Source organism: Vitis riparia, chromosome 6 (assembly GCF_004353265.1).
Source record: "Vitis riparia cultivar Riparia Gloire de Montpellier isolate 1030 chromosome 6, EGFV_Vit.rip_1.0, whole genome shotgun sequence".
Lineage (NCBI taxonomy): Eukaryota > Viridiplantae > Streptophyta > Magnoliopsida > Vitales > Vitaceae > Vitis > Vitis riparia.
The window spans coordinates 22,751,287-22,766,590 of NC_048436.1; the positions used below are offsets into that span (position 1 = coordinate 22,751,287).

Below are 15,304 nucleotides of genomic sequence, written 5' to 3' on the forward strand. Positions count from 1 at the left end.
GTATTGGGCCGCCTTTTTGGTTGAGTTTGTTTTGGGCTTTTGGGCTTTGAACTTGGAGCCTGGAGGAGGTTTCATGAGTCTGTGTGAGTCAAAACGACGTCGTTAGTTTCTGCAAAACCTCTCCTTGTTCCCGGATCCCACCCCTCCCTGTCTGACGAAATTTAGGGGAAAGGGGGAAAGGGTTGTAGAATTGCTGCCTCTGTCGACAAGTTGGTGGAGGTTTCTACGAGAAGAATGAAGATATTTATAGTTATTCCCAACCTCTTCTTGATTTTGGGAGTGTTATTTATATCTCAGATAGGTAGATCAGCATCAAAATCTCTGCTTTCCACAAACCCATTTCTGGGAATTGCTCCTCAAGGTTATCCTCTTTTCTCCGTTCTCTTTCTGTTTCGTTGAAGATTTTTGCTTGTTTTTTGATTAGTCATGGTGGGGATGTGATGTTTTTGGAATACCCAGATGAGAACTACTACAAGACTTCATCAGAGATATTCAAATGCAAAGATGGATCAAAGAAATTGAACAGAGCACAGGTCAATGACGACTTCTGCGATTGCCCTGATGCCTCCGATGAGCCTGGTCTTTCCTCTTTTTGACCTTTTCTTTTGCTCAACTTCGTATTTATTTTATTTTCCATCAAGTGGGTATTTTTGTTGCTTTCTGATATTTTGTTTCGGTTATCTGTTATATAATGGGCTATGGTTTGTTTAATCCGGCCAATACTTTGTTAATAGTACTAGCTTTTCCTATTTCCTTTAGTTCCAACCATAATGTCTTAAGATTCTTAATTTGGAAGGTGGGGATGGTCTAATTACATTCCTGCATTATAAAGTTGGTTTCTTTTGAGTTCAAAGTAACAGGATTTGCAGTTGTTTTGATCTTTGATCCTACATAGAATTCTCTTCATATGTTGGCAAATTACCTTGTGGGTTGTAGGAACTTCGGCATGCCCGGGTGGAAAATTCTATTGTCGGAATGCAGGACATGTTCCTCTGTTGTTATTTTCCTCTAGAGTGAACGATGGTATCTGCGGTAAGTGTGCTTTTAGGAAATAGCTTGTGATGGAGTTAACTTTACAGACACTGAAAATGCCTTTTTATAAATGGACTTGTTTCCATTAATGGTCCTTTGTTGGTCAGGTAAAACCATTTACCATAAATCGCCTTCTCCTGTTGTGAAGTTCTAAAATCGTGCCTGATTGATGAAGGCTTGATAGCCTCTTGTCATTTCTTCACCATCATATTGGTAGTTGTATATTTACTTTATTTTCCTTTTCACCTGCTCACAATGACCAGATTGCTGCGATGGGAGTGATGAGTATGATGATAAAGTAAAATGTCCAAACACATGTTGGGAGGCTGGAAAAGTGGCCAGAGATAAGTTAAAGAAAAAGATTGTAACATATAAAGAAGGAGTCACTCTACGGAAGCAACAGATTGAGCAAGCAAAACTGGCAATAGCTAAAGAGGAGGAAGAATTATCAAAGCTAAAAAGTGAAGAGAAAATATTGAAAGGGCTTGTTCAGCAGCTCAAGGGTATGCTTCTGTCCTTGTTGTTTCCTATCATTGTGTACTGTGCTTTCATTCAATTAAATTCAGTCGTAATTGTCATGATTACTATCCAGTTTATGTCCCAATTATTTGTGTTGGAGTATATAAATTCTCTTCCAGCATTCTATATGTATTTGAAAATCCCAATTAAGTATATTTGAGAGATATATGTGTGGTGCTGAAGGGAAAACACAGCAAAGTAATAATATATTGAAACTTTATTCTATTTATGACCTTTTTCAAGAGGTCCACAATCAGTTGTAATCTACTTCATGAATGGGCCTAATCTGTTGCATATGAAATGGTGAAACCCCATGGCATATGGGTGCCACCCTGTATCCCTGTGTACTTAGGATGCACCCTCTTTTCCTAGGTTTAATTCTTTATAGGATTTTCTGAAATACTTAGCTTTTCAGATCAAAAGAACTTCATTTGGCCCTAGTACTTTTATCTTTGCCTTGTTTTTTCATAAAAAGTCTCAAGAAAAAGAAGTCCCCACTCGTATTTTAAGAGACAAAATGAGCAAGGAAGATGTTGATGAGTGAGTGATGTGCACCTTTTTTTTTTTGATAGGTAAAAGTAATTGTATTAAAAAGAAAAGTATACATGATGTATACAAGGAATAAAAAACAAAAATGCACGGACACACAAAAGCAACCGCACTTTACGGAGCTCCTAACCAATCTATAAAATCAAGCATCGATAAGGAGCCATCCCCAATATACAATCTTATCCAATCCCAAAATAGATGCAAAAAAGAATTTTTTAAAGAATGATTTGAACATTCACAATTCTCAAAGGCTTTCCTATTTCTTTCCCTCCAAATAGACCAAAAAAGGCATAATGGAGCAACCTTCCGAGCCTTTATCCTTTTTCTACCAACAGGAAAGCTTCCCCAACCCAAGAGAAAACCTCTCATCAAAGAGTGCATCACCCATTGTACACCAAATAAAACAAAAATAAGCTGCCACAAAATACAAGCTTTCAGGCAATGAAGAAGAATATGAACACTCGTTTTTTTATACCTCTTTGCACATGTAGCATCTGTTAGGCATCTTCCATCTGCTCTTTTTGAACTGATCTAGAGTCAAAATCTTGGCCCAAGTTGCCTCCCAAGCAAAGAAGATTACTCTAGTAGGGGCTGAGGAGTTCCAGACTATACTGTGAGGGAAAGGATCCACTCCCCTATGAGCCAAGGAGGAGTAGAAGGACCTAACAGAAAAATACCACTCTTTGTGTCAACCCACTCCACTGAATCCTCAGTCTACCTCCTCCTGCTCCCAATCATTCAGTTGTCTAATAAACTTAGGATTCCAGCTACCACCATCCCAAGCATCTGCCAGCCGAGCATCTTTAGAGGAAGCTATAGAAAAAGGTTCGAGAAAACATCCCTCAACGACACATCCCCACACCATCTATCCTTCCAGAACTTTAACCTGTTTCCGGAACCAACCTTGAAACGCATTCTAACTTTGAGATCCTCCCAATCATTTCTGATTGCCTTCCAAACCCCCACTCCATAATTCTCTCTCACCCCATTCGTGCACCAACCCTCATCTTCTTGCCCATTCTTGCCAACAATTATCCGTTTCCAAAGAGTGAGTGATATGCACCTATACAGACTGATGCTACAAAGACAATTCTGAAAATAATAAAACAATAGTGGTCAGTTTGTTAAATGGAAGACATTTTTTGACTCACTATTCAAAACTTTTATTTGTATACCATTATCTATTCTTATCCCATCTTTTTAAGAATGCCTGTCTATGAAGGGTCAAAATAGTTAGGCTTTGGAGTCACTTGGAGGCTCTTGGGATTTTCTTTTTCTCTTTTTCTTCATTTCTTAAATTCTTGTTTATTAGTCTGGTTCCTTAGTTTATCTTTGGTGTATATGCTTGTATGTACATGGATTGTGCTCTTGTTTTCCTTGATTATATATACAAAATTTTTATGTATTCAGTAAATAAAGGGTCAAAATTGATAAAATTTGTTCATCTGTGACAATGTGCCTGATGTTTTAATACACATAAATGTCATCTCCATCCTCATTTTCCTTGATAGACATCATGATTCTTAGATTCATATTTATGTTGGAAGGTTACAACGAGATAATTAAGCTCGTTGATACTTAATGTCACATGACTGTCCTTTTGTTTTTCCATGTAGACCGTAAAGAACAGATAGAGAAGGCAGAGGAGAAAGAGCGCCTACAGAAAGAAGAAGAAGAGAAGAAGCGGAGAGAAGCTGAGGAGGAAGCTAATAAAGAGAAAAGCAAAGCTGAGAAGGAAGCTAATCAGGAGAAAAATGAAGTTAAGGAGCAAGTTGGCAGTGAAGAAGAACCTATGGAAAGTACCCATGATAAAATTGGAGTTTTGGATCAGGTTAGAGGGCTTGTTGTTTGCCTTTCATGTTCAGTTATTGCAATCCTTGAATTCAGACAGACATGTACTCACTCACATATGATATATATTATTTTGCTGTTTTCATTCCTTTTTTTATGTTAAACATTTTGAATATTAAAACAGCCTGAATGTGGTAATTGGCAGTCAAATAACACCATATCACCTTATCAAACGGGGAAAAAACACCAAATTCTGTAGTGTTTTTGCTTTGCTCATTGCATGTTGTGAAACTAATTCTCTGTTTGCTTGTAAGCGTGGTGTACATATATGCTATATCTCAATGTTATTCATGCTTATAACAAGTTCAAGTCCAATATGTGGATACATTTAGTGTGCGTGTGTGCCTATATGTATATCTTCAGTTACTCATGGTACCTCTTCTTTTTTACTGCAAAGCAATGTTTTTTTTTCCCCCTAGTTCTCACAATCACAGATATTTAATAGGATGTAGAAGAGGACAAAAGCAACTCAGTAGCTGAAGTTGAGCATACTGATAAATCTGAAAATGTATCTCCAACTGATGGAATTGAGCAGGTGATTGACGAATTTGTCCATCTATTTGTTTATTTTCCACAATCAAAGTTCCACCGAAGGGGTGCTTCCATAGGTTTAACAAAGTTCTTGAACTCATATATGCATTCCCATCTTGATATAGCATGCAGCAGAAGGCAAGGAAGAGTCCCCAGTCGTACATGAAACTGAACTTCATGCTGGAAATGAGGTGTCTCCAACTTCCGATCAAGCTACAAAACCGGTAATTTTCTCTATCTAGTATCAATTGTGTTTATAATTTGGAAATTCATTTCCTATCCATGACATAGTTAACTTGTAAAACGTATTGTGTATCATTTTTATATTTTTCTGTATCGTGTATCGTATTATATTTTTTTTATATAGTGAAAAAAATAGAAAAAATATGTATATGCTATTGAAAGTACAAAGTATAGAGTAATATATAACCAATTTTATGAAAGATAGTAGGATTTTAAGAGTTAACTATATCATATCATATGAATATATTGAATGTTAAAGTTTTGACAAATTCAAATTAGCAAAATATGATTTTAATATATAGATTCATCACATAATCCACAAAAATAAACTTCTTTATTTTTTTCTATGATTTTTAGTTCCAAATTCTAACTAGACATATGTACTTATTTTGTTGTCAATCAATATTTATGTCTTTATGCGTCATCTTCAAAGTTGCAGCTTTTCAGGTTTGTCATCATTCCTTTTCCACCAAAAAAGAAATAAAAAAAAGCTAATATATTAATGTTTTATTCACTAATCACTATCATTTTCATTGTCAACATTCAAATGAAAATTCTCTAATATTCATTGTAAAAATAAACTTACTTGACTTTTAATATAGCATTTGACAACAAAAATTTAGCTTTTCATATAAGATTGTTTTCCCTATTTTTCCTTTTTATGATCAATTTTTTTTAATCTTTTAGTATATTTTAAACAATTAAAATAATACATTCTTTTAATAAAAAAAATAATTTGATTTTTTCAAAAAATCATAGAAAATAGTTAAAGATGTATGAATTGTTGTATCGTAATATCACATATCATGTTGTGTATCAGAATATCACATATCGTATCATGTATCGTAAGATACGCTTTAAAGTAAGATACGGATAGCAATATGTATCAATTTCCATAAAAAATGTATTGTATCATTGTATTGTAAGTTTTTAACAACTATAGTCTGCGTATTTCCTCACTTATTTCAATTCTTCAACGCCAGCATGCTACATCTATTTTATCAATGATATTTACTTGTGGAATGAATCTCCAGAGAAATTCTAGTCTGTTCAGTAATAATCTACAATCTAACTGATCTTTAGACTACAGATAGAAAATAAAAAGCAAAATTTTAGAATGTCTTACTCTGAAAAGCTGATGTTGTGGACCCAATTCTGAGCAAGCATAAAATCTTTATCACATGTCTCAGGCGACAGTATTATTTTTTTTTATCAGAAACTCAAAAGATCTTTTCAATTAATTAAAAAGATCCAAAACGACGAGACATCCTTCCACAAAATACAAATTTAGATTAAAACAAGGGAATGGATACCATTACATGGTTCCATAAAGCTTAACAAACGACAGAAATTACAAAAAGTAAAACAACATTTGAAACAATTAAAACAAACATTAGATAGATTCAAAACAAGTACATAATCTCTAACAAAGGATACCAATTCCTTTGCTCCTCTTTTAACTAGCCCATCTGCCACCTGATTAGCTAAGTGAGGACATCGAATGGTGCATCCCAACTTTGTAAAGATATTGAAAATTTGGCATAGTCACCTATCAAGTCTCCTTAAATCTCTCTCCTATTTAGTGATCCAGAGATAACAACAACAGAATCCTCCCTCCACCGCAAAATTGGCCAAGCGCAAAACTTTTTCTTTTACAAGGCCCTCGAGAAGCACTGCAACCTTGGCTTCAATTGCAAAACCATCACCTGTAAGTTTAGAGTTGGGCACCTCTTTTAAATGGCCTCCATATTTCCTGCATTGAATTGTAGGCAGTGATAGTAGCAATGAACATTGTTATGGTTATAACAGGTTGGAGTCCAATATGTTGATACAGCTTAGCTTTTGGAGACTCACTTGAATGTAAATCTCATTACATCAGTGATTGTAGTTATACCTGGCTATATTACTTCCTATAAATAGTACCATGGATTTATCCCTACAAAAAAAGGGGGAAAACTAAAGCAAAACAAAACCAGACAGAATAAAAAAGAAGCATTGTTATGCTATTATTATTTACACCAAGTATTTGTTTGACTTATAAATAAGGTTGAAAACCAAAAAATAAAAATAGAAGAATATCATTTTTTTTACCTCCCAAGGTTGAAAATAAACTTGCATCAACTTTGGATGAAATGGTTTTGACCTGTAAGTTAAGTTCTCTAAATTTCTTGGTATGTTCAGTTGCATTCTTCATGACATTCTTTCGGTGGGTACAAGAACTAATCACTTGTCAAGGGTTAAACTTTTTTTTTTTTAATGAAAGATTATCTATTTCTTTTTCATTTTTCTTTAAATGTATTAACAATATACTTACACTACATAAATGGAGCCTGTGGTCAATTGTTAAACTTCATTTAAAATGGAAAATTGGTTGATAGGGGAAGAGAGTAAAAGGCTAAAAGGAAAACATAAAAGGTTTTAGTGGCAGCAACACTAAAGAGTCTCTGGTTGAAACCTTCATTAACTAAGTTTGCCTTTGTTTTATCTAACCTATATTCCCATAGTTGTCTGAATTGAAATACTACTATTGGCTCTGAAAGTTGCTTGATTATAATTAAAAGCCAAGACTGAGCTTCATGTTCATGTCCATGACACATTGTTTATTTATTTATTTATTTTTTACTACACCAACATATTATAGAACTGCAACAACTCCCCAAAGGGATACACGGCATGTTTGAAGTGCAAACCCCTCTTCACCAGCCCCTCAAGTAGGATGTATTTCCTCTTTGGACTTCCATCACGATCTCCTCTTTGGAATTTACCTCCAAAAGGAAAAATGGGGAGAGCATTTGGTTTATTCTGACCATCAATTGTAATTTTTTAACCCACCTACAGATGCTCTTGCCACACCCACTATTTTTAGTGATCTGTATCAGTCAAGTATTAGATTGCAACTATATGATTATGTTGATCTGTTGTGTCTTTCAGGATCATGGTTTTTAAGTTGCAAACTGATAGGAATTGTGAACTTGCAATCTTGGAAAAATGAATTTTATTAGGAAATTTCAGTTTTATGTAAGTCTCACAAGTTTCTTGGCATGTCAGTTTATGATATGCTCTTTAACTTGCCTGTCAAAAAGATAAATAACAATAAAAGAAATGCTGTGAACTTGCTGTCCTTTTCTGCTTCTTGATACATGCCTATCTTTAAGTTACTTTGAAGTGTTGACATTTATTTTTTTTGTTGTTTCTGCAGGAGAATGATGTAGCTGAAAATACTGAGGGATTGTCAAGGGAAGAGTTGGGCCGCCTTGTTGCTTCTCGTTGGACAGGGGAAAATACTGGGCAGCACACTGAGGAAGTTGATGCTGTGAAACATGATCATCATGAAAGCCACGAAGAGACACCAGAGGACACACATGCTGAGGAATATGATGGCTATGCATCAGAAACCGATGATGACAGCCAAAAATATGACAATGATGATATGGAAGATCCGGTTGATGAAGATTTTGGAGAGGACGATCACTATGATTCGAGCCCTCCATACAAATCTGACACAGAAGATGAATCAGATTTTTCAGGTTTGTCACTGCTTCATTCCCTTTAATTTGTTGTTTATATTTTGTTCTGAACTCAATCTGATATCAAGTTTGAAGCTCATATTCTTTTAAATTACTTTTTATAATCCAACTACATGTTCAGATATAACAAGCACAAGTAACCCATCGTGGTTGGAGAAGATACAACAAACAGTGCGGAACATTCTAAATGCTGTTAACTTGTTCCAGACCCCAGTAGATAAATCAGGTAGGAAACAGAGATTTATGATTTTAGTGCTTAAGGATGGAAATAAATATGTGAGGTTTGGATTATCTGTTGCATTTTGGTTTTCATAGAGGCTGCTCACATACGCAAGGAATATGACGAGTCCAGTGCCAAGTTGTCTAAGATGCAGTCTAGAATATCGAGTTTGACACAAAAGCTAAAGCATGATTTTGGTAAGTATATATTAAATTTTTTTTACCTGTATTTATTATTTCTTGGCATTTGCTTTCATGTTAGGGAGTTATTAGCTTAGCTTCCACACACTAAACTGAAATTTAATCTTACAGGGCCTGAGAAGGAATTCTATTCATTCTATGATCAATGTTTTGAGAGCAAGGAGAACAAGTATGTATAGAAACTTTCTTATTTTATTCTTATATTTTTTTTTCTTTTTTTCCTTTTTTCATATATATATATTTGTAATTTTTCTCATTTATCTCCTTTTTGAACAATGAAAATTCTTGTTTCAGGTATGTATACAAATTATGCCCATTTAAACAAGCTTCCCAGGAGGAGGGCCATAGTACTACTCGTTTGGGGTATGCCTCTGACATATATCCTCCCTTGCGTTTATAGTCTCCCAGGTTCTTTCTTCATTGAAGAAATTCAATGCTATTGGTTCAGTTGGTCCTGCTGGTTTTGTACAACCGTTTCTTGTTTTTCCATCTGGGAGATCCTTGTCAGAAATGTACTGCAGTAGTTTATCTGTCTTCAATCGAATTGCTCATAGATCACACCCTAATAAGGATTCTAAGATTGGGTCCTCATGATGAAAGATCTCCTTGACTGATCAGACTCATCCTCATGCTTTTACATCGTTAGTCTCTCCTCTTCTTAGTTTACTGGCTGCCGAATCATGGCCAATACTACTGGATAAACTAAATATCCCATTATTCTCCTCCTGACACTATATTCTGGGAATATTTTATTTTACCCCTTACTAATATCTATTGTATGTTCATCGTATGAGGTGACCTGTTTTTCCTACATGTCTCTTTCTTGAAAGTTGCATGTTTTCTTTCGTCTTGATTTGCTTACTGAGCATTTTCTTTCCTTCATTATCTGCAAATAGGCGCTGGGATAAATTTGAAGATTCATACAGAACTATGCTGTTTTCAAATGGCGAAAAATGCTGGAATGGACCTGATAGGAGTTTGAAGGTAACGACCATAATGTTCTTACATTGGATCATGTATTCATTGGTTTATAATAATGGTGACACGACTGCCTTGCACCTTTAACTAGCTTTTGAACTGGTAGGTATACTATACCCCGAGTCTAGTCAGTGTGAAATGTTAAGTTTTGCAGGTATAGCCTGGTGACATCTAATGATGTTTTGGGTAATATCTTTTGTTTTTTTCCTTGAACTGCAAATGATTGGTTGTGTTTTCATTTGTTTTGGATAGTGGGAAGTCCTCTGATTCATCTAATAGTAAATGGGTCATGAGCTAATAGGCCTTTGTTTAATGGACGATCTACAATTTTTTTCCCCTTTTCCCTTTTCCCTTTTTAACAGGTCAAGCTAAGATGTGGGCTGAAAAATGAGGTTACTGATGTTGATGAACCAAGCAGATGCGAGTAAGGCTCTATCTTTGTAACTAACCTCTTGTCAAGGCAGATACATAGTGTCTCTCTCTGACTTGTATTTTATCATGGCAGATATGTGGCATTGTTATCCACCCCAGCTCTTTGCCTAGAAGAAAAGCTGAAGGTTAGTTCTTTCTACCAAATGTTCAATTTGCTGTATCAGCTGCCTTCTATCTTCTGCACTGGATAGCCCAATGGATGTGCCAATGGTGAAATGTTGCAGGAACTACAACAGAAACTAGAGTTGATGAACCAGGAACAACCTCAGGGCCGTGATGAACTCTAATCTGTCTGGGATGGAATGGATTTACCCCATACTTTTGCTGACTGCTTAAATTGATTCATCATTGCCCATCTTGAAAGATGAAAGAGACACATATTGGCAGCCCTTCTGAGCAAGGTTGGCTGAAGAAATTTGAAGCAAAAGATTTGAAGTGGATCCTGGAATTTTAATGTTACTGGAGCTCGCTTGATATTGAGGCTTTGGAGTAGTGGTGAGAGTCAAGCTCAGCTAACCTGATCTTGATGTTCTTCACACTGTTCTAATCTTTTTGAATTGAGCTTAGAATAATAACATAGTAATCAAACAATTAAAGGGCAGAAATGTTCAATATCATGATGAATTTTTCACTTCATCCTAGGTACTTAACCAAGGGTCTATTTGGATTTGGATAGACAATTGTGAACCCAAGGTTCTTTTAATGAAAACTGCGATAATGGTTTGTTTGGTAATATTTTCGAAGTAAAATCTGAAAGAATGATTTTCTGGCAAAGATGTGTCTGACAGTAGGAAAATATTTTTGAAGAACAAATTTGGAACATTGGTTTGGGGCAGTGGAAAACAAAGAATGTGGGAGGACCAAGACACAATGAGCATGCCTGCCAACGTACAACCACTAATCCCCAATTGGGTTATTTGGTTGATAGTGGCTGACAAATAAATAAATAAATAGCATTAAAGATAAAGAAATAACGATATGAAAGGGATCGTGTTTGGCCCCAGGGAAAATGTCAACATAAGCCGGCAAGACGCACGAGTCTTTGAGTCTGACCCCCTTCCAACTCATATTTCATGTATGGTGAATCTGTTTTTGGATTTTCATGATATTTTGTTTCTTTGATTGATGAACACGTCTCCCTTGTTGTTGGTCTGTGTGTTAGGAACTTGGGGGTCGCCCCACATACTTCTTAATAGAAAGTCAAAAGCGTCTCAAACACCGCCTCTTCTTCCCCTTCTTCTCCTTCTCTTTCTCCTTCAAAATGCAAAATTTGGACCATTACCAGTCGCCGCGTGAAAAAGTTCAAAAGTACAAAACTCACGTGCAAAGCATGTGATGCATCATGCATCATACTCTCATACGTAGTAATGAATTACAGTTGAGATCCCATAAAAAGGGCGAGAGGCCGAAAACCAAGGTAAGCGCACCCCCTACTTCTTCCTTCCACGGTTCCACCCTTTCCTTCTCTATTCAATAAACCACTTCATTCTTCCTTCCTTCCTTATATTTTTCTTTTTCCCATCCCATCAAAAAAAAAAAAAACAAGAGAAATGGCGATGGAGAAGAAAACGGTGGTGGTGGATGTGGAGAAGAGGCCCAAGACGAAGATCGTGTGCACGCTAGGGCCAGCGTGTAGATCCGTGCCCATGCTCGAGAAGCTCTTGAGGGCCGGAATGAACGTTGCCAGATTCAACTTCTCCCATGGCTCCCATGAATATCACCTGGAAACCCTTAGTAACCTCCGCGCCGCCATGGACTCCACCGGTATTCTATGTGCTGTTATGCTCGATACCAAGGTTTTCCATTCTCTCTCTCTTCTTCTTCTTTTCATTTATTCATCCATCCATTCATTGCCTTTCTCCCTTCTCCTTTGTTTCCGTCTGTTCTCTTTTTTAGATCTTCTTGGAAATTAACGTTTTCATCCATCTATATACATATATCTGTGTGTCTATAGAAATTCACAACAGATAAAGGTTTCATTCATTTGAATGCAAATGATTTCTCACAACAGCTTTTCTGTTTGTTTCCCTGCATCTGCGGGCTGAGGATCTGTTTGAAAACGTTGATAACAGTTTTACGTTTATCAGAACAAAAAAAAAAACATTCTTCTTTTAAGAGAATATATTATTTCGGGAATTTGTTTCGAAAATATTTTGTATGACAAATTTAAGTTGTTGTGGATTTTCTCCATTATTTACAAGCGGACAAAACCTTTGTGGAGAATTAAAAAAAAAAAAAAAATTGTTTTTCATATTTAAAAACAGTAGAGAATGGAGAACAAGTTGAGAAAATGGTTCTTCATATGTAAAAAGTAAAAAACAATTAAGAATGAAGAATAAAGTTAAAAGAAACAATTTTTCATATGTAAAAACTAAAAACAGTAACAACTGTTGTTGAGAAGTGATCTCAAGTGTTTTAAAAAGTATCATCAAACATGTCCTAATTTTCTTCTATTCTTGTTTCCCTTTACTAAGCATTCTGTATATATTTCCTGATTAATTACTTTTCCACTTGTCATGCCAAGTTTGAATTTTGTAATCATAGAAGGGGGTTTGGTTTCCATTTTCCTAATCTAGTCATGAATGAAAACAGAGTCTATATGTATAATCCTAATTCCTGAAAATACTGTGGCTGACTGTTTGGTGAGAAAATGGGCTTAGCAGTAGTCATACCCCGATGTTGTCCACTTGCTCAATAGTTCACCACCTCTCTATCAATTTTACCCCACTGCTTCAACATGAAAATAATCTCCTGTTTTGCCTTTTATCTCCTTTTGTTCTCCTAGGAATTGACTCATAAACTCAAATTTGACCATCTGCTTCAGACTGCTTGATTGGATTTCAGTTATTTTAATCATTGTTGTTGCTTATTTGAAACAAGCTTTAGTAAAAATGTTATCGTTTATGTAGGATTAAAAGCTTATTTAATAAGGGGCCAATTTAAGTTGTTGTAGTACTGTTGGCTGGTTTTTTGATTCCTAAATCGGTAGCTTTCTTGGCAATTGCAATCAAAACATTGTTAAATCATCAAGCACCAAAAGCAGTTTTTTGCAGTGTTTGAGATGATGTTGGAAGCAGGGGTGGTGGTGTTTTGTTATGTTATGTTTTTTTTGCTTGTTCTTTGGCCCTGTTGTCTGTTTCTTTGGTTTTTTCTGTGATCCAAGCTAGCTAGCCTAGCCATCTCTCACGACGAGCTTCTTTGTGGTTATGGTATCATCAAATTGAGAACTAAAAAATTAAAGTGGAATTTTCCCAATTGTTTATTTCATCTGCAAATGTCAAACAGGGTCCAGAAATTCGAACCGGGTTTTTGAAGGATGAAAAGCCCATCCATCTGAAGCAAGGCCAAGAGATCACCATATCCACTGACTATAACATAAAGGGTGATGAGAAAATGATTTGCATGAGCTACAAAAAGTTGGCTGAAGATGTAAAACCTGATAGTGTCATACTCTGTGCTGATGGCACCATCACATTCACAGTCCTATCTTGTGATAAACAAAAGGGTTTGGTTTGCTGCCGCTGCGAGAATTCTGCTGTTCTTGGCGAGAGGAAGAATGTTAATCTTCCAGGGGTCATCGTTGATCTTCCAACTTTGACAGAGAAAGACAAGGAAGATATCCTAAACTGGGGAGTTCCCAATAAAATTGACATGATTGCTCTGTCTTTTGTGCGCAAAGGTTCAGATCTTGTTGAGGTTCGGAAGCTGCTGGGGAAGCATGCCAAGAATATCCTCCTCATGTCGAAGGTAGCTTGATTTTTACAGAAAAAAATTGAAGGTTTAATTAAGTTGTGAATTTACAGTAGAATAATCTTTCTCATTTCTGATGCCTGGTATTTGCTTTAAAATTTGTTTGGTAGGTTGAAAATCAAGAAGGGGTGGCAAATTTTGATGAAATCCTTGCAAATTCAGATGCATTTATGGTGGCACGAGGTGATCTGGGAATGGAAATCCCAATAGAAAAGATATTTTTAGCCCAGAAAGTGATGGTCTACAAGTGCAACATTCAAGGAAAGCCTGTTGTGACTGCAACCCAGATGCTGGAGTCCATGATCAAATCTCCCCGGCCAACTCGAGCTGAAGCCACTGATGTTGCCAATGCAGTTCTTGATGGTACAGACTGTGTGATGCTGAGTGGTGAAACAGCTGCTGGAGCTTACCCAGAACTTGCAGTTCGGACCATGGCAAAAATATGCATCGAAGCAGAGAGCACACTCGACTATGGAGATGTCTTCAAAAGGATCATGAAAAATGCCCCCGTACCCATGAGCCCATTGGAGAGCCTGGCTGCTTCGGCGGTTAGAACAGCCAACTCGGCAAGAGCAGCTCTCATATTGGTCTTAACCAGAGGAGGAAGTACAGCAAAACTGGTGGCTAAGTACAGGCCGGGCATGCCCATTTTGTCTGTGGTTGTCCCTGAGATAAAGACCGATTCCTTTGATTGGTCATGCAGTGATGAAGCTCCAGCAAGGCATAGCCTCATTTTCCGGGGTCTGGTTCCAGTTTTAAGTGCTGCATCTGCTAGGGCTTCTCATGCAGAGACAACAGAGGAAGCACTGGAGTTTGCCATTCAACATGCCAAGGCAAAGGGATTCTGCAAGAAAGGAGATTCCCTCGTGGCTCTGCACCGCGTTGGTTCTGCATCTGTGATCAAGATCTTGACCGTGAAGTGATATTGTTTCCGCAATGACCAGCTATCTGTTTTCCCTTTCCCTACTGAAGGGGAAAAAATGCTTCTAATTTTGCCAGTTTGCCACAATTTTTTTGGTGGAGAAGACTCCATATGCTGAATAGTAGTTTCTGTCCGAGTCCTGAACTAGGGCTTTGTCCTGGTTCCAATTTTTTGCCTAAAGGAACTCTGATAATTGTTATCAATGTGATTTTGCTAACAATAGAGTATTCTTTGATACTGTTCACTGTTGGGTCATCATTTGAATGGGAATTCTGTGTCTTTTCTTTGTTTTGAAAGCAAAGGCACAAGAGCAACCCCTGTACCCCTGTTCTGTTCTTTTCAGTAGCCAAAGGCAAAAGCAACCTAAAAGGAAAAGCGACCTGGAGCTGGAGGGAGCCCAAAGGACCAAAGAAAATGAAAATGTAATAAAGAAGTAGCCGGTTCAAACTTCTAACCAAACAAATAGACAAGACGGATTAATTAATTTTTTTCAAATGAAAAATGAAAAATGGAATTCAAGAATGGTGGAACGGTTGTGGGATGACGACTT

The 15,304-nt window shown here is 36.6% G+C and overlaps 2 protein-coding genes across 3 annotated transcripts; both read left to right on the top strand.

The window, feature by feature from the left end:
- The first annotated feature begins 119 nt into the window (after positions 1 to 119).
- LOC117916141 (glucosidase 2 subunit beta) lies at positions 120 to 10,815 on the top strand. Its single transcript, XM_034832011.1, has 16 exons — positions 120 to 361; positions 460 to 579; positions 937 to 1,032; positions 1,296 to 1,535; positions 3,717 to 3,931; positions 4,397 to 4,486; positions 4,608 to 4,706; positions 7,925 to 8,252; positions 8,374 to 8,478; positions 8,568 to 8,669; positions 8,784 to 8,841; positions 8,967 to 9,035; positions 9,569 to 9,656; positions 10,013 to 10,074; positions 10,156 to 10,207; positions 10,307 to 10,815. The coding sequence occupies exons 1-16, from the start codon at positions 235 to 237 to the stop codon at positions 10,367 to 10,369; spliced, it is 1,914 nt and encodes a 637-aa protein (XP_034687902.1). The 5' UTR covers positions 120 to 234; the 3' UTR covers positions 10,370 to 10,815.
- A 441-nt stretch (positions 10,816 to 11,256) lies between these two features.
- On the top strand, positions 11,257 to 14,996 carry LOC117916142 (pyruvate kinase, cytosolic isozyme). Of its 2 annotated transcripts, XM_034832013.1 has the most exons (4): positions 11,257 to 11,499; positions 11,629 to 11,878; positions 13,368 to 13,829; positions 13,943 to 14,996. In XM_034832013.1, the coding sequence occupies exons 2-4, from the start codon at positions 11,633 to 11,635 to the stop codon at positions 14,753 to 14,755; spliced, it is 1,521 nt and encodes a 506-aa protein (XP_034687904.1). In that variant the 5' UTR covers positions 11,257 to 11,499; positions 11,629 to 11,632; the 3' UTR covers positions 14,756 to 14,996. The 2 variants fall into 2 exon arrangements, with proteins under 2 accessions (XP_034687904.1, XP_034687903.1); XM_034832012.1 differs by lacking the exon at positions 11,257 to 11,499 and having other exon boundaries at positions 11,523 to 11,878.
- The last annotated feature ends 308 nt before the right edge of the window (positions 14,997 to 15,304 follow it).